We start from the raw sequence: 22,496 nt of genomic DNA, 5'->3' as shown, positions 1-22,496 counted from the left end.
AACCACCTGTGAGCAAGCACTTGGTAGGAAAAACTCAATTTTAACAGGAAAACGGTCTCCAGTAGAACCAGACTCAGGGACAGGCAGCCATCTGCTGCTACTGGTTGGAGTGAAGGGGAAGAGAAGAGAGCATAGAGAGACAAGATAAAAGACACACTATGAGAGAAAGAGGATGAATTTAATATTTACTAATGATTAAATACAGTAGTTATGCATAACCAGACAGACAGGTAAAAGACCCGAGTGAAGAAGAAATGCTCATTGCATCATGGGAAGCCCCCAAAGTAAATACCTAATAAAATAGTTAAGTTACCATGTTTGTAAGATTTTTAGGACCAAGTAAAGACCTCAGTTTTATTTGAATTTAGACGTAGTAAATTAGATTTCATCCAGGCCTTTACATATTAGAATAGAGCTTTTCAAATAAAGAACCAAATGGGTCTTTGGTTGACTGATAGGCTAGGGTGAAAGATTGCAGTCACTCCTACTCCTTTGAGGATTCTGACAGTTTGTAGCCCTTTTCCACTTGTACCTACTCGGCTCGGCAAGGCTCTACTTGGTTTTTAGGGTTTTAGATGGTAGTACCTGGTACCAAGTACTTTTTTAATACCTATTCAGCTGGGATCCCAAGTTATCTGAGGCGATCCAAAAATGTGATGTAAACGGACTGCATACCACCAACTGGCTACTCAGTGGCGTTGCTCAATGAGTCATGAGAGCATCTCCTTCGCCAAAATCAAAACTGCCATTTTTGAAACCGTCGAGCCGAGTAGGTACTAGTGGAAATGGGCTATTAGTATGACTTTGAGGTGGCAATTCACTTAAACTAACATATTCATCCTGTACAGTTTCTGTATAGCAGAATAAATCAACATGTTAATCAATTATTAAATCATTTACTAACAGGGAATCAGAAGAGAGAGGCCTAATGTTAATATAAGTCCTTTTTGAAGTTCGTTGTACTTATAGGGTCAGTTTGGTTCATCAGTAAGCTTAACAAGACTACCTGGCCACAGTAAACTGTGCAAAATTGATTTTAATGGTGTTGCCAGAAATGTAAGCAGGTAATAGCTAACAAATTGTGTATGAATGTTGCAGGGATGCTAATTTTAGATTAGCACAATAAACTACGTGAATATGGAAAAGAGCTCCTTAAATATAAAATTTAGGTTAATCCCATTTTAGACAAAGCTTCAAAGACACTGGAGACAACGAAATGCATTTTAGCTCAAAACTTCCATCAGGACTGCCATAGCCAAAAGAAGATTATTTCCATCTGCTCTTATTTATATTTGGCACTGTGGCTCTTTCCTGATACCGCTCCACGCTTCCATGCCAATACGTGGAAAGCTTACAGCGGGAAGAGCAAGAGCAAGGAATCAGTTAAAAGCTGGTTTAAGTCAGGTTGAGCAGGGGTGCAGGTGGGTTGCTCAGCAGCTTACAGATGACCAGATGTGAGTGGACTTAAGCAGCCTAAACATTGTTTTCTTCCTAGATTTATAAATTAGATGCATGGAAAGTATCAGCTGAGCCTTCAGCTCCATTGGGATCAACTGATATGCCAGGATTGTGGTGAAGTTTAACTTCATGGCCTGCGTGAACTGACGCTGTGCTCCATTTTCTTCTCGCTATGAACTCCCTCTAGGGAATGATAACAAAGAGATAAATTACCCAAAGGTGTCAGTGGGAGTACCTGGGAAATCTCATGGGAAACTTAACTCCGGATCTCATATTTCCTCTTTATACATTCAAGACACGTCAGGTGACTTGGACACAAGCTTCAACTGCCACGCTAAATAATTCAGAACAGGCTATGACCTGTTGGTGTGTGTGTGGGGGTAGGTGTGTGTAGGTCCATGCGTGTCATTGTGTTTTTGTGTATCTCAGCTGTGTTTTCAGGTGTGTTTGTGTATTTTGGGGCAGCACTTCAGTAGTGTGTGAAAATGAATACTACCACAGTGGTTTCCCCTGTCCTCTTGGAGGAACCCTGTGTCCTACTTGGGATCAGCTTACAGATGTTTGACAAAGAGTGGACGGACTGAAAAGAGCCTCCGTGTTTTTCTGACTGCATTGTCATATAAATCCCAGTTTATCCATCTGTTAATTCCAATATGTGACTCCTTGTGTTTGTTGCTTTTTTCTCCACTTGTCCTGAAGAAATGAGATTTTGTTTTTGTGTGTGTGATTAACATCATGTCAGAGCTGCTGCCATGCACGAGCTGATTTGCATATAGACTTTATATAAATATGACTCAATTCACTCAGAGCATCATCCTCCTCCTCATGAGGATTTTCAGTGTATGCATTCATACAGGCCCATGCTGAGTGTGAGAATCTGGGTTAGTAATGTATCTTGTAAACACAAAGGGTAATTTGATGTATGACTAATGTATTACATTGTGTAAAATGACCTGAAACATCAGATAATTTATTGCCATCCTCTAACTGCCAGCCTCACTGTCAAACAGTGGGTATTACAGTAGTTATAGCTGACTCGTTTGCTGTAGTTCAGTGTCTTCTTGGGCTGCAGTGACATCAGTCACCTGTGACATAAGATTCTGGAGTTACACTCCAAAGGCACAGAGTGCAGCCATACATCTCAATGTCATGAATAATGTCTGAAGTGATGAAGTCAGGAGGATGTTAACTCGCACTGCAGTTCAGTGAAATGCGAGTCGCACTTTGGCGTAAAGTTAAATGTGACAGCCAAGGGACTTTCTGAGAAAACTGTACAGTATTAAAGGAACATTTATATGATACACAGGAAGTTTCCTTTGGCAACATTTACTTCCAAGCATCAGCTAGGTCAGTGCGGGTGGTTCTGTTTGAAAGAGCAGCAAAAGCTCGAGAGGTGGAGGTGGCAAAAATCACAAGTTGCTTCAATAAATGTCAGTTGTTTTTGATAAGTTGTACTCCATGGATTCTACCCATTTCTACAATATATTACCAAAAGTATTCACTCACCCATTCAAACCATTGATTTCAGGGTTCCAATCACGCCTATGGACACAGGTCTGTAAAGTCAAGCACTTAGGCATGCAGATTGCTTTCACAAACATTTGTGAATGAATGGGTCGCTCTCTCAGGAGCTCAATGAATTCCAGTTATGAAAATTTCTTGCTACTAATTATTCCACAGTCAAATGTTAGTGGTAATGTAACAAAGAGGAATGACAGCATCTCAACCATGAATTGGAAGGCCACATGAAATCACAGAGCAGGGTCAGTGGATGCTGAGGCTCACGGTGCCCAGGTGTCATCAACTTTCTGCAGACGTCCAAACTCCGTGCGGACTCCAGATTAGCTCAAGAACAGTTCATAACGAGCTTCATGGAAGGGGTTTCCATTGTCGAGCAACTGCAACGGTACTTGTGTGACTGCATTGTGACAGGAGTAAAGTTTGGTGGAGGGGAGATTATGGTGTGGGGTTGTTTTGTAGGAGTTGGGCTCGGTCCCTTAGTTCTAGTAAAAAGGAACTCTTAATACTTCAGCATACCAAGACACTTTGGACTATTTCACACTCTTAACTTTGTGGGAACAGTTTGGTAATGGCCCCTTCCTGTTCCAACATCTCTGTACACCAGTCCACAAAGCAATGTCCCAAAAGACATGGATGAGCGAGTTTGGAGTGGAAGAACTTGACTGGCCTGCACAGAGTCCTGACCTAAACCTGAAAGAACAGCTTTGGGATGAATTAGAGCGGAGACTGTGAGCCAAGCCTTCTCGTCCAACATCAGTCTGACATCACAAATGCCCTTCAGGAAGGATGGTCAGAAATTCCCATAAACACCCATAAACCTTGTTTATATCATAATAAACCACATGGATTAAAATGGGATATCACTCAGGTTCATAAGTGTGCGAAGGCAGACGAGCAAATACTTTTGGCAGCATAGCATATTTGAGGTGCTCTTTGGAAGGGATATATATATAGGCTTGAATATCAAAAACTCCAAGATACTCTTTTCAAAATAAAATTAAAATGTCTTTATTTTCACAACAAGGTTATGTAAAAACTCCAACGCAGTTTGGCACACAGGCCCACATCAGGGAATAAAATAGAGTCCATGAATCAACTAAATATTTTCTATTAATATTTCACCAAAAAGGGCCTTCCACGCGGTGTGTTCTACTAATAGCAAGCTTCCACCTAAGGGTGAAGCCAGTGAAGCCCCACCAACAGGAGATGTCTTCAAAGAGCCCAGATAGATAATAACATCAAGTCAAACATTCATCCAAATTCATTTCATGTCAAACTATAAGAACACAGTAAAACATTTACTGGGACCATTTGTGTTCTTGATAAATGTTTTGAAGAGAAACATGATTGAAACCAGTCATGTTCGTGTGCTAAGTGGAAACAGCTGTGAGCTAACATGTTCACCATTCCTACTGTGTAGACGGGGGGAAGGCAGCAGTGGTGTGTTTACCATCTTGTTTTCATTTTTTATTTCTTGCTTCAGTTAACTCAGCTTTGAGAAACACTGAAGTCTGGATCCTGTGCTTCCCCGACTGGCTGACAGTTATTTCAGCCTAGCTTAGTTTAGCTTTGTCAGGAAGACAACTAGTGCAGTTGCTTTTACCCAAAATGTTGTAAATCTGAACATAAAAAGGTTTCAGTTTTAAATACGTTTATCTTGTGTCCCTCATCTGGAACATCGTCTTCACTTTCTTGTTTCTTTGCCTTACATGACATATTTTATCCCATATCCAACATCCCCTCCACTCTTCCTCTCATTTTTCCTCTGTGTCACAGTGAAAAGTGAATAATTCATATATAGGCTGCATGCTGGTGGAGATGAATCATGTGAAAAGAGCAGGATACACGTGCTCCTCTGAGAGCAACTCTCAAAAGACCCCAGCAGTATATGAGGATTGGCTCCACACTCTGTCACAGTACTGTACAGACCTCAGCCACTCCATCCCAGCTTGCATGACAGTCACACGTGAGCTCAACACCAGCTTCTCTGCCCTCAGGACCCGGGCAAGAAGCCACCCAGAAAGACCACGAAGTAGCTTCTCTCTGCATTGTCTTTTCAGTAGATGTCTGTGTGTTCAGGCAGATATCATAACCTGTTTATCTAATAGTTGTTTTCATTCTCAAAATGAATTTAGGACAAACTCAGATCATTTTAGGTCAAATTAAAAATCGGGACCAACAGGTTAGGTCCAAAGCTTTTTTTCTCCAATGGGCCGCATATTTCTGGGGATGCCCAGGCCTGTTTTGGAGCAATCTTTCTTGGGCTTATAGGAGAACACATTTGACGCACACATGCACATGTACCATTAACACAAAGTCTCACAGCTAGATCTGTAAACACTGACAGTATTCAATCACACTTCACACCAGGGATGTCAACCTCATTTTACATTGTGGGCCACATTCAGACTACTTTAACCTTAAGTGTCCTGAACCAGCGACGCGTGATATTGTGTAAAATTACAGACTGTCAGACTGTCCCATCATTATAAAATATACAATTAAACTTTTTATGCAAATCCCCTGTTAAAACAGCAAATAGTGAAAAATAGGAACTTTCTGTCACTTAATTGTTTCTTACTTAATTGAGGGGGGTTCTTTATCAATAGAAAAAGCTTTAAAGGTCATGAAAATATCCCCTCCTTCACATTTTCCAGAGCACCCCCCCACCCCCGGCTGAATCATCAGTAACAGTTTTGTGTTGAGTTTAAGAGACAAATTACTGAACTATCTTCTGATGTCATATCAGATAATAGATTTAAGAAAGCTGCTGCAGACTTGTAATATTTCTCCTGCAATCTGTTATTCACCCTGTTGACATGTTTGATTTATGGAACACAGAAAAAAAGCTCAGTTTGTATCTACACAGAGTTCTGCGAGTTGTGTCTCTTTACTCCCACACACACTTATGTCTCTGGAGAAACTCTGCTAATGTCTAACTAAATGTGCGTGTGTGTCTTTATACTCCTGCTTGCCTGAGCTCGGCCTCTTGTGAAACTTGCCGTGTCCTGATGCACACGTGTATCCCTCGCAAAGGATAAACACTGGTATGGTGAGAGAATCAAAGTAGCAATTATTCATATGCAGGGACCCTCTAAGTTTTCATCCTGTCACACTGTGTTTTCAGACCGCGTGACTAAGCAGCAGCCACTGTAGACTGAGAAGCTCAGTGCTTTAAAGTCTGCTCTGTCAGTTTGAGATAATTTGGTATTTGACAGATGTAACAGATGGGTGACATGTTAGGGGAAAAGCTTAACCTTTCACTCCTACAGTGAGAGGATCAGCTGGCTCTATAGTGTCCCTTCAGAGGTAATGGTCACTGCACATCAATACAAAGTTGTTCTGAATGGTCACTTTTATCCTGCGATGTAACACTTCTGTCCTGATCACAGTGGCCTCTGTCTAAATGACACTATCCTCCACCCACAGGGGTTGAGGTGGTTTGATGAGGATGAAAATGATGTAAATCGTGCACTTTGAACTTCACAGTCACTGATCGTTAACCTAGCCAAACACATATGGGAGGTTTTGGACTCCCAAGACTCACATCATCCCAGTAGAGTCGAAAAGACTTGGAGAATCTCTAGCAGCGTGTGGTTGACAAACTTTACTGAGACACTTCTTTTTTTCTTTTGTGCCTGTCAGTGTAATTAAAATTCAAGGTGTATAACAAAGAAGCAGCAGCCACAGAGAGATGTTATGACTCAGATTTGAATTCACTTTAGAAGATTGCTTCTCCCACACCGTTACTTTGAGAAAAAAAAAAGATTATCTCAGGTTTTATTTTCCAAGCTCCAGCCCTCTTTTATAATAACATTGTACCCATCATAGTAATGATGATCACTCAGTCAGATGCATACTTTCTAAACAAAAAACGAGGGTTTGTTTAGAAAGTCTAGCTTTGCAGAAAATGCATGTAATTGTCTTAGCAAGCCTACGCAGAGATGGGCATTATGCAACCACCAAGTCGCTGAGAGGCTTACAGAGTAAAACACCTTGTGCGCATTAAAGCAACCTGATTGGCTGATCCATCCAATAGTTTTTCTTTAAATCACAGAGACATGAATCTTTGAGAAAGTTGTTTTTTAAATTCACAGGAATATTTCACTAGAATGCACTCAAGACACTATCAAAGGTCTAGTACACTTAGTGCAGCCTAAAGCAGTGCTCTTAAAGCGTTCTCCTCAATAGCGTTCCTGCTGCAGAGTACCTTGTCTTATCAACCAACTAACTAGATATCGGTCCACATTATGCCACGCTGAGCCCAAAGCAGCTGACTTCCTGTGAGGACTATGATTGAATCCTTGGAAGCTGCTCCTTTGCCTTTGCCTAAAGGTTTAAAGCATGTACCAGATAATTGAAACGTCCACTTTAAATATTATCATTATCTTTGTTGCATATCACTGTCCTGTCCCTGCCTTCCCATTGCACCTGCCTCTTGGCTAAAAACTAAATAATCCCACAAAATAAAATAATTCCAAGTTTTTCTATTTACATAAATCATGAAGATTCATTGCCCAGCATCATCAAATACTTATTAGTCAGGTGGTAGTGACCGTGTTGAAAATTATGATTATGATGTGTGTCTTGGTGGTAATGTAGGATGTGCTTGTTTGTCCTAATAAGGTTCTCCTGCTTTTTCTTTGCCTTCTTAGATCAGCCGCTGCCTGAAACCTGGAGGTCGGTTTGTCTCCGTTACCTTCGCCCAGCCTTTTTTCAGGAAACGGCTCTATGCCCGTACGGAATATAAATGGTCCATCAAACATCAAAGTTATGGAGAAGGCTTTGAATATTTTGTGTATGTCATGACCAAAGGGGAGAAGCTCAGCCCGGAAGATGCAGCTCTGGAGAAAAAGCTGCTGCGGGACACAGAATCTCCACCAACCAGGATTACTACAATAACAAATGATGATAAGGAAGACTTCCTGGCTAATATTGACCTGTAGGGTGACTCTGATATGTAGGATTGCCTTTATAAGTAATCTTTATATTGTGATTTTTTGCAACGGGAAACTGTTAACCAAATTTCTGGCCTTACTGTTTTTATGTATTTATTAAGAATTTGTAAGGAGTAACTATTTTATACTGTTTGACGTACTAGATATTAGTTTTAAAGTCAAATTTTATCAAGATACCGATATATATTTGGATAAATGTTCTGCAAATGTAATTAAGATGTTGTAAAGATAAGAGAACTGCTGTATAAATGGTAATTGAAATCCATATTTTATCTAAAAGTTTGAGACAAAATCCTGCGTCTGACCAGATGTATTCACAATAGTTTAATAGACAAATGTGTGCCATTTGTCGTTTTGAAAACATGATTAACAAATGTTACTCTTAATAAATTTCTCATTTGCAAAGAAAAAAAATGGCTAACTGATCTGTTGTCTCAATTCTTCACGGCTCAGATTCAACAAGGTACTGGAAACATTCGTCAAATCCCATCTCAGAGTTGCTCTGTTGGATTGAGATCTGATGACTGTGGAGGCCACAGCAGCACCATCACCACCCTGAACTGTTAACAGAAGGCAGGATGGATTCATGCTTTCATGAAGTTTACACCAAATTCTGACCCCACCATTCAAATGTCACAGTCGAAATCGAGGCTCATCAAACCAGGCAAAGTTTTCCAGTCTCCTGTTTTCTAGTTATATTAAGACTTTTTGAACAACTGGCACCCAGTGTGGTCTTCTGATGCTATAGCCCATGTGCTTCAGAGATGCTCTTCTGCATACCTTGGTTGTAATGAGTGCTTCTTTGAGTTGTTGTTCCTGTCAGCTTGAAGCAGTCTGGCTATTCTTCTCTGACCTCTTGCATCAACGAGGCATTTTGACCCACAGAACTGCCGCTTACTGGAAACTTTCTCTTTCCCGGATCATCCTCCCCTATGTGGGAAAATCCCAGAAGAGTATTGAGTTGTCTGATATTTCAAAAGTGCATCACATTCCCCAAAGAGGCAAAAAAAACCTTGGCCTAATCTCTTTACGAGTTCAAACTTGCCTTCTCGTACATACAAGAAAAGAGTGGGAAAATCTTGTGATTTCCCAGATTCGGGCAGATTAAAGCTAGGACACGAATGATTTGGAGCTCTCACTTTTGCACCATTAAGTGTGATTTCTATCAAGAGTAAGTTTGCCTTTATTCCAAAGATTTGGACATTATGAGAGAGAGACAAGACAGTTGGACGCAGAGGAAACGCAAAGACAATTTTATTGTCCTTTAGGTGATAAAATTTGATTGAAAATGTGTTAAAAATATTGAAAATATGATCCAGTGATGACTTAACTGCTGTTCACACAGGTAGACTCACTTAATGTCTTAGACCATATAGAAAGAAAATAATAGAAACAAAAGTCTCTCAGTGAACAGCGATGATTGATAACCACCTTCACCTTTTCTCATAATTACAACATCAGGAACTTGTAATTACGAGAAAATTGTTATACTTGTAACAGAGCTGGCTTTCCTGTCATTATGAGATACAGAAGACACACTCGAATTATGTAAGATAAGACTTCCCATTTGAATGTGGAGAATGCGCTTCCACAGGAAACCAAGTAACCGTCCTGCCTCTGAGGCGGACTTTTGTTCATTTTTAACATCTTTATTGCTGCGTCAATTAGTGTAATTATGACATCATCAAGAAGGATTTGTTCATAGGTTAACTGTGACTCATGGTGCGACTTCTTTCTGTGTTAATATGTTCCGTCTGTGCTGCTACTACACCAGCTTCAGCTCTTCTTCAGTTCGTAATTGAAACTTTTATCATTTATAAACCAATTTCACATCCCAGTGTCATGCCTGTCTCGACAATATATCAGGATAGTTCAGCGATCTCTGCATTCTGGAGTGCAGTACTAGTCTGCCAATGTTATGCAGATTGCAAGACAAGCTGGCATGTCTAGACGTAGTGCATACCAACAGCAGCAACAGCCTGCATGTAAAGTAACTATTAGAGTCTATCAATATGTCAGTCACAGTCTCCCCTTTCTGTTGGGGTTGTTTGCATGAGCCCCGTGTCTGCTTTAGATTCCAGACAATCGCTGCTAATGGAGATATGCATATTTGACACACCTTTGTGCACATACAAATGTACAAACAAGTAATAGCTTGCCCTGCGTGCTATTTGTTGAGGATACATGAGATGAAGTGCAGGTCCTATGATCTCTACTGCTTAAATATAGACAGGAGAGAGAGGGGAGCGAGAGCACCAGGCGTGCAGACAGACAGGAAGGCTGGTGACTGGAGGGGGGACCACATTAATAAAGTAGAAATCATTTATTTTTAATTCTCCACTGAGATCTAATTACTGCCTATTTTTAAAACGTGGAGGAAAAAAGAGGTGTGTGATTTTTTTTTCTATGCCTTTGTGTTCAATCTGGTTTTTTTGTTGTTGAGTATCACCAGTTTATTATTATTGTTGTTGTTTTTAATAAACCGTAGCTTTGGTTTCTGAGTTTGAGGTTACAAAACAGCCTCACCTCAAGCTTTGCTTCACAGCTTCTCTGGAGCTTTTCGTCTTGTCATTCCCGAGGAAAGAGTTCCCCCGCTTGTTGATGAATTAACTGATTCATGATTGTTTCAAGTGTTGTTTCCTTGAATGTAATCACTCTTTACAAAATAAATAACATAAAAAATTTGTGCCATGGTTTTGATTTTTCCTTTCGAAACTTGTCTTCTTTTTGGTTGTTCTTTTCCCCTCAGGTTTCTTAGATGGGGTCTCCTGTCATTGCTGTTTGTGTCTCTGCCTTGTTTTGTTTGTCACTTTCTTTATGCATGTTCAGCTCTTTTGCATTTACTTGTTAACTTCCTTGTTGTCTTCCTTGGCCTCATTGGTTTCTCCTCTGCCTTGTTTCCCTGGTATATTTCCTTTTCCGAGTCTATCCTGTTTTCCCACTTGTGGGCTAACCTGTACAACACAGCAAGTTCAACATATCCAGGATATAAAAGAATTCATGTTAGCAGCTTAAGACGAGTCAGAAACATGGACAGGTCTACTGGCAGCAGAGCAGCAAAATTTGTAAAGGAAGAGCAAACTATAAGAAAAATCAGAAGAATTAAAAAATATCATGCAAGTATAAAAAAAAACCACTAAAATAAGGTGTGGGTGATAGAAAAGCACTACGTGCACTGTGTAAGCTTTATCGTAATATGAAAAAAAGCAATAGTTGAATTTTATTTTAAGCTTTTGTTGCACTGCACAGAAATATTGGTTTTTATTAACTTTTGAACAACAGGGAGAACTGGGAGTTATTGATGACTATAGAGGTCTTATGCAGGATTGATGGTACCCTGTTTGGCATAGAAAGTATAAATGATGGGGGTAGTAACCAAAGTCCCATTCAGACCACCAGACTTTTCCTTCATGGTGTTTTGAAATGTAAGAGGGCTGAATCTCACTTTGAAACCAAACTCTTAAACTTTTATTGGCTTGACAACAATTTGCTAGTACCAAGTTGCTTGCCCATGAGTATACCCAGTTGAGGTCAATTTTAAGTCATGTCTGCACATTCAGAATCAAGATATGCATCATCATAACTACATTTTATCATCTGAAAAGGGTCCACCTCACAAAAGAAGTGAGAATACAAAGGAAAGAGTCAGCACAAGTGTCTACATGTCATCCTCTTCCTTCTTAACATAAGCATTATTTTCTGAACTGACGTCAGGGCTGTAACTCACAAATAGGTGCACAAACACTTATTGTTAGCAGATTAGACATACGACCCTTCTGTTTCTGAACAGCTGATGACAAAGCCGGCTAAATAATAGCTGGTTATAAGCTAACATTGTAGCAGCTAACGTTAGGCTCAAGTGTCCTAAAAATCACACTTTGTCTTTGATAACAGTTGGATTCCATTCCAAGTGTCTGAGGCCAACAATGTTCAAACCACTTCAAAGACCTTTTCACTAAAGCTGGCTAACTGTAGCTAACAGAGGCTAACTGCAGCTAACAGAGGCTACCAGCTAATGGCGGTAAAAACCTCAGTGCTTGCCAACAGAAAACTTCAGGATATCTTTAACAGCCACCATAACTAGGATTATCTAATTGAATTGGGAAAGGCAAGAAAGTAGAATTCAGCAGTCTCCAGTCTACTGGTGGTGAGATTTAACACACTGTAACTTTAACAGTCCCAGGAGTGATAAAAAGCCGTGGTTGAGTGCACTTCCACCATCGACACTCTGTGGACTGATTTTTTAAAAGTTTTTGGAAGGTTTACATCGTGTTACATCTGTGCAACCAATGCAGCATTTTATAAAACATCATACCAACAGCCAAGCATGGTGGTGGCAGTGTGATGCTCTGGGGCTGCTTTGCTGCTTCAGCACGACTCCAGCCATGAATTCTGCTCTCTTCCAGAAAATCCTGAAGGAAAATGCCTGGCAACCAGTTCATAAAGCTCAAGCTCACTTGAGTTATGCCAGGAAACACACCAAGCTCTGAATGACTCAAAAACACGGAATTAAATAAGAGTGAGATACTTTGGCGTGACCTTAAACTGTCTGTTTATGCTTGAAAACCCTCCAATTTGGCGGAATTAAGCAATTCTCCAAAGAACAATGAAGACTTTAGCCAGTCACTGCAAACATTTGATTGAAACTCTTGCAGCCAAGGGTGGCACAAACAGTTACTAGGTTTGCAGGGGAATTGCTTTTTTGCAACAGAGCAAAGTAGGTTTGGATAACCTTTTTACGTTATTAATAAATGAAATCATCCTTTAAAAACTGCATTTTGTATTTAATCGGGTTATCTAAGTCCAACATTAACATTTCTTTGATCTGAGAAATGTGAGTGTGCAAATATCTATATATCTATATATCATATGGTATCATTTTTTAGAAGTTAAAGTGGGTGTAACATTACCACCCTTGTGCTTTCTGTTACTTTTGGCTTTCCCATTACAACAAATACTTGCATACACTTAAAAATCTGGGTAAACCCCACTGGATAGTTGTCTGACCACTATCTGGTTTCCATGGTGACAAATGGCTGTAATGCCCTTGCTCTGTGAGCAGCAAAGTTCAGGTACGGCCTGGCACCTGTTCGATGTGCATAGCAGGAGGGTGCTTATGTAATTTCTAAATGGCAGCGGGTTTGATATTGACCACAGAGGCTGCTGTGGGGGCAGCAGCCAGCCACTCTGCAGCTCTGGGACATAACATTTGATGGATTCAGCACTCTGTGTGTGGAGGTTGGGTATGTCCCTGTTCATGGAGTTATATTTTCTGCTCTCTTGTCCCCTGCAGCATGATGCCATCTTCCCCACTTCTTTCTCCTTTGGGTTCAGTTTTCTTACTTTAGTTTGCGTCCCGTCCGTATACGAATAACTTCGTCCATCCTTAAATTTAATTTTCAGCTCTGTGAGTTGGAATGACTGATGTGCAGTAGCACAGACCCCGACAGTGAGATTTAAATCGACTGGGCTAGTATTATATAACCACAGAGTGAGGCAGAGGCCGTACACAGAAGAGGTTTAAAGATAAACATAAAAATATTCCTTCTGAAAAGTTTTTGTTTCTCACCCTGAGAAATCCAGGTGTCTCAAGCTGTGATTAAGTGAGTGCTGAGTATTTATATGTGTGTGTGTGTGTGTGTGTAAGAAATGGAGCCGGACTTTTCTCTCCTGCTGCTAATTGTCCTCTATGCTCTGTTGCCCAAGGGCAGCAACAACACTAATCTACTGCACACTCAATGCCTCTCTGAATCTCTCATGTCTGTCTCTACCACCGCCCTGTCCTCTCTGGAAGCGTCATTTGGCTCTCAATGGTTTGGTGTGTGGGTGTTGTGTGGGAGATCATGCAAGTCAAACAGTCTACAGCATGCTTTAACACAACATATCTGGATTTATTCTGCCACATTTTTGTTTAAGCAGAATCACAACACAGCTTTGCTGCCTGCTTGTGTCCCAGATAAGTTTTATTGGAACATCTCTGAACTCTGAAGTAGATTATTTACATCAGCAGAAGATCACACTGGGTGTCACACCTGCAAGCAACAAACAGGAAACTGAGGCTACAATTCACCTCGCTCACCAAAAGTGGGAAGCAGAAGAATGTAAAAACATTACCTGGTTTGATGAGTCTCGATTTCTGCTACGACACTCAGGTGGTTGGATCAAAATTTGGTGTAAACAATTTAAAAGCCTGGATCCATCCTGCCCTATATCAAAACTTCAAGCTGCTAGTGGAGGTTTAATATTGCAGAGGATGTTTTCTTGGCACAGTTTGGGCCCTTAGTACCAACTAGGAATCATTTAAATGCCACAGCCTGTCTGAATATTGCTGCTGATCATGCTCATCCCTTCATGACTACATTTTTACCAACAGGATAACAAACGATGTCACAAAACTCAAAGCATCATAAACTATTTTTTGGTGATGGCCGTGACCTCACTATACTGAAATGTTACACAGTTATCATGCAGTTTCACTGGTCAGGCCCTCTCAAGATCAAAGTGGATCAAAGTTGGAGATACAGCGATACTTATCGGTCAAGCCTGCTGTTGATTCTTCATAAGGCATATATCATACATCATCAGAGGAACAACAGCAGGAATGTTTAGCAATGATGGCTCATTTCCACTGTGTCCCACTGTGTTGACCAGCCTGCAGATGAGCAGGACCTCCCTAAGTGGCATCCATCCATCATCGTCTGTGTTCTCCGTACTGTGACAGGCCAAGATGTCTGCTGTGAAAAAGACCTTTCTGGTCCAAAGTGAAGAGACAAAAAGCCAGTGCCAGGAAAGACTCAAAAATAAAACTTCCTTTAAAATGATATTATAATTGATAATAACATTGGTCCAAATTTACCAGTTTAATCACATTGAGAACAACTCTTTAAAAAGCCTTAAAACACATGATGACTTTGCAGTTGTTTCTGGTTCTTTCTGCTTTTCCTAATATAGAAATAGCTTACACACTCAGCAGCGCCTGTAAACTTTCTTGCAGATTAGCTTGCTAATGGTAATACTAGCTCAGCTACCCCCCCTCCTGAGTTATGGGACCCTCACCTTGTAGGTCATAGCGGTATGTGTGTGTGTCAACTTTAACCTTTGCAGCTACATACCGTGGTTGCGTGCACACTGAACTTACTTGCATAAGTAGGTGGTCTTTCTTGCATTTCAGGGACACTCCCTTTTGGTTTTTAACTCTAGTTGAAGTGGCTTAAATCACTGGGGGTTTTTTCAGATTAGTTTTTTCTGGCATTCAGGGTGTTCAGTGTTATCCTAATAAATAAAGTCTTTTCCTTTCACTTACACACAGTGTAGCCACTGGCTTCAGACTAGCTGCGGTAGCTGCATTAAAAGCAGCGTAGTCTAAGAGGAAATGACGCTGCTGCTTTCAACAGCACGTCTCGTGGGAGGGCATAATGGTATGGTATCTTGTGTGGCAGAATTATGTAACAGGAGGAGAAATATTAATGTATGCCCACTCAGGATGTTGGGGAAAGTGGCGTTTGTGTGCTTAAGGGATGACAACAGAGGGTCTGACGGCAATAACATCGACAGTGCTCATTCTGCATGTTTGTGGGGCTCGTGTTTGCATCCTAGCACAGAATGCCACGTCTCTCGTGACCCTAGCATTGCCTGCACTCCCAGGCTACCTTCTACGTCAGCCTGAGTTACATCTGCGAGTCCAGCCAGCAGTCATGTGACCTCTGACCTTCAGAGTTGTAAAATGATGACTGGATTGAACTGAATGAGTGTGTCATCAGAGGGCAGTAGCTCACAGGTTCACTGAAATGTTAAAGAAACGTCTTATGCTGCAGTTTAAAGAGAACCTATTATGACTTTTGTTTTTATTCACATACAGTGCTGTGCAAAGGTCTTTAGCCCTTATTTCTTTATATTGTGTCAGGAAAATGCAGGTTTTTAACTGTGTGCAAACATAGATGGAAATACAGTATATTAGGCAAAAACTGACTTTTTTCAAATCTAACAAGCTTGAAATTCAGTATTTTGTATGACCACCTTTAGTCTTCAGCAAAGCCTGACCTTTCTCAGGCAATATTTCTTGTACTATAGTTTCTTTAAGAAGTCTTCAGGAATAGCTCTCCAAGCTCTTTAAAAGACATTCAAGGTTCTTCTTGGCTGTTTTTCCACATTCTCTGTCAAGATGATCTCACACTCTTTCAATACCTTTGAGTTCCAGGCTGTGGGAAGGCCAATCCTTAACACATGAGCCAAGGTTTTAAAAAAGTTGTGGTTCATTACCATCACCAGGACCAAGGTGTGAAATCCCTGCCGCACCACAGCCTACTACCATTTAAGCTATTGAGGTCACCTGAGTCAAGGTGTGAGTGGGGGTTGAAAATGCCTGGAAAAGGATAGCCCCAAGGGGACAGCCCTAAATACCTGTGACTATGATCCAAAGAAGCTTCTTGGACGAGAGGCAAAATGTCTTCACGTACCTAAAGAAGTCCATCTGCCTTGTTTTGAAACACTCTGGGCTACCATGACCTGGATGACACCAAGCTAATGGAAACTACTGAATCTCAAACTTTTCTTGGGAGATACTACAAGATGATTGTAATCAAAGAATATATTACTCAGTGAAATAGTCAGTTTTGTGTTTTTAATAGTTAGGGAGGTGTTTCATGTTAGGAAAATCTACATATCTAAATTAAATTTCTATAGATTGATGCATAATCTGTTCAATTCCTGAACATGAACATATTTGATAATTATCCTGAACAACAGAATGTGAACAGCCACTGCAGCGCCATTGATAGTCTGACTTTTAAACGATTCACATGTACAGAGACATGCTGATGACAGGGTAAGAGGCATGAAGCTTAATATCAGCCCATATATGTCAGTCTGGTTCCGGCCTGCCAGGACTGCCCATTACTGTGAGATGTGTAATTGTCCACGGCCTCAGTCAGCCACACACACACGCACACATAGACCAACTACAACAACAACATAATCAATAGCACTATTTGTTCATTCTGCACAGTGCTGATGTTGTGAGGACAGTCAATAATGTCGCTGATGGGAACGTGGATGGTTACACTCGTGACGCTTTGTCGACGCTCGTATATTCTTCTTTTAGGATGGAGTGCAATAAAAATAAAAATGCATGTGTTGTTGTTGTCATAACATGTAGCTGTTTATAGATCCGTCCTGGTACTCGATGTTTGAAACTGATGAAATGTATTATTGAGCTTGCATGATTTCCAGAAATAGAAGCTGGAGTGTGATTGGCTCTGTGTTCAGTTTGTTGTGGAGAGCTGATATTACCTGACCATGTTTCCCCGAAAAGATAAGCAATGTTGCTGGCACAGGATTCATTAGCAGCTCTTCCTGAAAAATAAAAACAAACAAACAAACAACAAAACTATGATTCCCAAACAAGAATCACTGTTAAAATGAGGCTTTCTATAGGGAAAAGCTGTGGAGTGACTCCCAAGAGGTTCATTCTATTCATCTGGACGTAGCGTTTTTCAATTGGAGAAATGTTTCGTTACTCATCCAAGTGACTTCTTCAGTCTCAGCTGACTGCAGGTTTCCCCCAACCTTATAAACAGTGCATACGTAATAACTGAAACCAGCAATGAACAACGGGCTGTGAGGGCAGTTCCTTGATCATTAATACTCAAATTCTCATGAGCATTGATCAACAACCACTGATCATTGATCAAAGCTGTGGAGTCACTTGCCATTTGGGAAAAGTCAAATTTATATAGAGAAACCAATGGTTTTCATAGATTCCAGGACATTTAAGTCTACTATTGATTTGCTACAAAGCTACTGGGTTCTCACTTTCAGCAAAATATGCTCAGCAAACAATTTATCAGAAGGTTGCCATGAATGGGTGCATGAGCCCAACCAACTAAAAAGGAGTGCTAGGAAGTCCAAAGAGCAACAGTTCTTGAGGATTTAGAAGGTCTCAACAGGTGAAATCATTGGTCTGTATAGTCTAAAGAGCTTGAAGAAAAGCGACTGGACTTCTTTAATCTTTGTGAAGGCGTTTCACCTCTCATCCGAGAGGCTTCTTCAGTTCTAAAGTTTCAGTTCTTTTGTTTAGTATCTTCACAAAACTCAAAGAAGTCCAGTCAACCTTCTTTCCAAGCTCACCGATCCCTGTGTTATAGTATGTACGGCTGGTAAATAGCATAGACCACAAGCTTATTGTAGTGGCTGACTAGTAATGGACCAGTTAACCGATGATAACTGAGAGGTGGCAAAGTGATAGTTTAAATGTAGTTCACCTGACAGGACAATGGGGGCACATTGGATGAAGAAAAATAAATAAAAATGCTGCAACCAGTATTTTAAGACCATGACACTTATGATACCTGTGCGTCAGAGTTGGGAAATTAAAGAGAGCTTGAACATGTGATAGACTAATCAAGAGCTACTGTATGAGGGACACTGCCAGACTTTGATAGATGATCGTGTAGCCAGTTGTAGCTCCCTAGGGGTTTTGGATTTAACGGATTCACTAGTGTAGGCCGGCACAAGAGCTGTTTAACAGCTCAGCAGCTGGATCACTGTTTCGCTCTTTAATCGAGGATCAGTATTTACTGTCACAAAGGTGATGGCTACCGATTGCACAAAAGCCTTTCGATTCCCAGTGCTGCAACGGTGTGCGTCGCATGGTGCGCCCTTTGTTTCGTTTATGTGTTGTTGTTGATTTTTTTGCCTTCTGCAGTGCGATTCACAGAAGCAGTCCAAGTTTGTTTGTTATTCTGCTCGCACACACACACACACACACACACACACACACACACACACACACACACACACACACACACACACACACACACACACACACACACACAGAGCGTCTTGGGATAAAAGCCATATCAACGAATCGCATTAACATTTTCTTTCACCATTTATTAATTCACCAAATACAGTGAAAATGGCATCATAATATACAATGACTCATTCTTAGAATGTCATGACATTTTTGTTGCTTTTTTGCTTCATAAAACGATGTTTCATTATTGAAAATATTAAGGTTTCATGCACAACAAACCATATCCAGTTTCTTTAAAATAATGGTACAAAATGAACAAAAAAAATTAAAAAAAGAAAAGAAAAAGAAAAACAGAACAAAACAAAAACGGTAATGTCCAAAAATCGATCATATAACAACATGTTATTTGAGGATACTCGTAAACAGTGCAATATACTCTAAAACTGCCATTTTCTAACAAATTCATCAACGAAGCTCAAGTCACAGTATACGATTTCTTAATAATAGTTTAACATTGATGTGTGCAAAAACCCCAGACACATTCAGTTAGTCTTTAAAAAATGTGCGACATCTGATATAGAATGAGACCAGTCCAACTCCCCCAAAAAAGTCCTCGCTTTGCCTCTCTGAAGGCCAGTCTCATTCTGTATATCCTCTCCGTAATACAAATATTCCTGTTGATGAATTCTAAGACGATAGACTAGCATATAATTTAAATAACAAATATTTAGATATAAAAATACAAATATGACTTTCGTTAAAAAGAAGCGTGCCAGGGTAAGAGTGGTGGCACCTGCGTTGGCACCGGAGTGAAAGTTCATGCAAATAGATGGAGAAAATCTTTAAAGTCATCGAAGACGAAACACAAATATTTGCAAAATCTAAACAACCAAATTATAGAGAGCAAATGTTTTTCCCATCAATTTCATGACTGTTATTTAAAACATTACTATAATGTCCGTGTTCCTGCTGGCCTCTGTAGATATCTGAGCATTTGGAAATGCAAAGAAAAGATTAATTTTTAAAGAGATATGTGCAGGTGTAAATCGGCTACATGAAGGTGTCAGCCTGCACCTTTCACCACTGATGGGTGATGCAAGAAGAAGAATGTAGCCTTGTTTTTTTCAATTAATCTGCAGCCTATTGTTGTTTAAGTGCCAAAACAGAAAATATTCACATTGCACCCTCCTATATATATCTATATATGTATTTATATATATATTTGTTTGTTTTTTTCTTACATACAACGTGTCTCCTCTATTTAGCAGACTGTAGAGTTTTGGTTGGTCTGTTTTCAAAAAGCATTAGCAGCAACAGGAATGCATTGGACCGGTGCTGAAAGGACAGCTCCCTTGAATGCACCGTCGCCGATTGAATCAACAAAGCAGAGCCTAAAGGAGGGAGGGAGGGAAGGTATTGGAGGGGGGAGGGGGATGTCTCGGAGCTTAGCCTACCTACTGTACAACTTATTGAAATGGGGCTGGGATTTAGCTTCAGCCTCTAGTTGCAGTATTTTTGATGCTTACAGCGCTTTAGGGGGGGAAAGGAGGAAAAAATAGAGATGGTCGTGAATTAATGACAAGTTCATCCATCATTAAAGTCAGCAGAGGTTGAGATACAGAGCGGGGCCCGCCATCTCAACATCCTGCTGCGCAGCTGTAGTTAAAATCGGGATTCGTTTGGAGAATTGCCAGCAATCCCATGATAAATCTTGGTCTTTTATTTTTTTTCCTCCCCAGAGTCTCTCTGTCTCTCTCTTTCTCTCTCTCATCTTATTCTTCCTTCCTCTTCCCTTCATCTCTTCTCTTCAGCCTTCTCCGTTCCCTTTTCTCTGCCTCTTTTTTCCTCTCCATTTCATTTCATCACCCCATCCTCGCTTCGTGCCGTCGTGATTTTTTTTCCTCCCCGCACAATCCTCGAACATGCACAGCCGACAAGTGCTTCAAATCGGTGATCAAAATTAAAAAAGTCTGCAAGGCATCGGTCACGTTTAAACGCCGGGCGAAGACTTGTCTGTCATCCCCTTCAGGACTTCATCTATTCGGTCGTCCTCGATGACCACTGTGGAGGAGAAAAAGAGGAAGAGGTTGTTTACTCAGAGCCACAATCAGAAGTCACGATTTATTTTGGGGGGTATTGCGCACTAAATAAAAGTAAGTTTGGGCAAATGTGGCCCTTGTGCGCTTGCACGATGAATTATTATTACTATCGCAAATCCCCAATCCCCGCACACACGCACTCGGTGAAAACAACTCATTCTCGAGCCATTTCTTTATTATTATTATTAATATTATTTAATCCCTTCGTTTAAACCCTACACTTGAGTCGATTGCATCACGGGGTGTGTCCTTGCATGAATATTATCGCTGGTGCGTGAATGTAAACAGTCTGGATGTCGTTCACGACCAATGACACTTGTGAGAAAAACAACAACTGCGGTGCATTTTGCATCGAGCTGCTGGTAATCACGGAAGATTCTGGAAACGACAGTAATGTGGGAACTTAATTCCAAAGTCACTTAAAGCGCCATTCATACAACTAGCTCATTTTTGCGCAGCGTATATAATTCTGCCATTCCTTGTAAATGTCAAGCGTCTGAATTCGTTTTTACCTCTTTTGGCTCTGCCGATCTGCCCGAGCTTTGGGGGTCTTTTTGCCTGCGACGCTGCGAAAAAGGCGCTTGTGTCCTGCAGTCCGCAGCTAAAGGACATCTGGCTGACCTCGCTGTCCGCCCCGTAGCCGCTCATTTTCCCCTCGTTGTATGGCAGCACCTCAGACATCGTGGAACGACAGTGAAGAAGGGTCACCAGCTTCGGGAAGTTCTTTTATTTTTAAATCAAGCAAAAAAGTTGTTGAAATTCTTCCACGGTGGTGCCAGTACAGTTCCGTCTGAGAGCGCCGTCTCCTGCTGCGATCCTCGGTCTGCGTGGATGAGGGGAGCCGGTGCGTGAGGTCCGGGTGCTTTTGTGGTCTCTCTGTGGTCTCTGGATGTGTTGCAGCGGCAGCAGAGGAACCGAGCGTGACTGTGTGTGCGTATCTGTGTGTGCGTGTGAGAAAGAGAGAGAGATGTGTTCGCCTGTGTTGCTGGCTGATGTCTGGCGAGGGAAGTGGGAGATCCCGGGATCATAAAGGAAACCCAGGCAGAACGGTGAAGTCATCCATCCGGGTTTGAAGCTGCGAGAGTGTGGCTGTGTGTAAATGTGTGTGAGCGTGGGGACTCCGAGGGGTAGAGGAGCAAGACTGACATCAACAGGCGAGAGACGAAACTGCTAGATACTGACACAGCCTCGTGAGGCTTCGAGAAGTGGACTTTTCCCAAGGATGTCTATTCATCCTGTAGACTCAGGAAAGCGCTTAATGTGGCACGTTATAGTCTGCATTTCCCTTCCATAGGTTACCTTTTTTTATTGTTCTGCTTTTCGAAGGGGAATAAGTACTTTTTAATTTCAATTAATTTTATTTGTATGTACTTTATTAGTATAACCTTTTTATGTTTATTTTTTTGGCAGGAACGATGGACAATGTATACCTTGTGCCAGATGCAGCTAAAAGATGTAAGATTTAGCTGGGTGGAGGCTTGCAATGCAATGTTCGACTGACAAAAATAAAATAATAAAAAACACTTTTTATACATAAAAACTTTAATAGAAATGACCCCCCCTCCCCCCTTTTTTGGATGTTAGTACTAACAGTAACAGTTTTTATTCCATTCAAAATTCAGACTTTTCCACAAATTTGAGGGATGTTTGCTTCTTTTTACTACTCTCTGCCAACAAAATGAAATGAAGGTGTTACCCAGCAGATGC

General features: G+C 40.9%; 2 protein-coding genes across 2 annotated transcripts in view; one reads left to right on the top strand and one right to left on the bottom strand.

Annotated features, from left to right (window-relative positions):
• The window catches only part of ece2a (endothelin converting enzyme 2a), a 118,602-nt gene extending 107,247 nt beyond the window's left edge, over window positions 1-11,355 (top strand). Inside the window, exon 4 of the mRNA XM_005920428.3 lies at window positions 7,635-11,355. Coding sequence (XP_005920490.1) covers window positions 7,635-7,925 — 291 coding nt within the window. The 3' untranslated portion in view covers window positions 7,926-11,355. The remainder of the gene's footprint in view (window positions 1-7,634) is intronic.
• Window positions 11,356-18,806: 7,451 nt separating this feature from the next.
• On the bottom strand, window positions 18,807-21,806 carry camk2n1a (calcium/calmodulin-dependent protein kinase II inhibitor 1a). Its single transcript, XM_005920431.2, has 2 exons — window positions 21,302-21,806; window positions 18,807-20,751 (listed from the first exon to the last, which is right to left on the bottom strand). The coding sequence occupies exons 1-2, from the start codon at window positions 21,468-21,470 to the stop codon at window positions 20,681-20,683; spliced, it is 240 nt and encodes a 79-aa protein (XP_005920493.1). The 5' UTR covers window positions 21,471-21,806; the 3' UTR covers window positions 18,807-20,680.
• Between the last annotated feature and the right edge of the window lie 690 nt (window positions 21,807-22,496).

The sequence above is a fragment of the Haplochromis burtoni genome, unplaced genomic scaffold (genome assembly GCF_018398535.1).
Source record: "Haplochromis burtoni strain Fernald_Lab_line unplaced genomic scaffold, NCSU_Asbu1 Contig_41, whole genome shotgun sequence".
NCBI classification, from domain to species: domain Eukaryota; kingdom Metazoa; phylum Chordata; class Actinopteri; order Cichliformes; family Cichlidae; genus Haplochromis; species Haplochromis burtoni.
The sequence above is the reverse complement of the archived record's forward strand: the minus strand, read 5'-3'. Positions and strand labels throughout refer to the sequence as shown.

Bases quoted from the DNA above. Each gene is read 5' to 3' on its own strand.
- camk2n1a (XM_005920431.2), bottom strand. From the start codon at position 21,470: ATGTCTGAGGTGCTGCCATACAACGAGGGGAAAATGAGCGGCTACGGG. The intron at 20,752-21,301 runs GTAAAAACGAAT...TCTCCTCCACAG, and splicing joins GATCGGCAGAGCCAAAAGAG to TGGTCATCGAGGACGACCGA.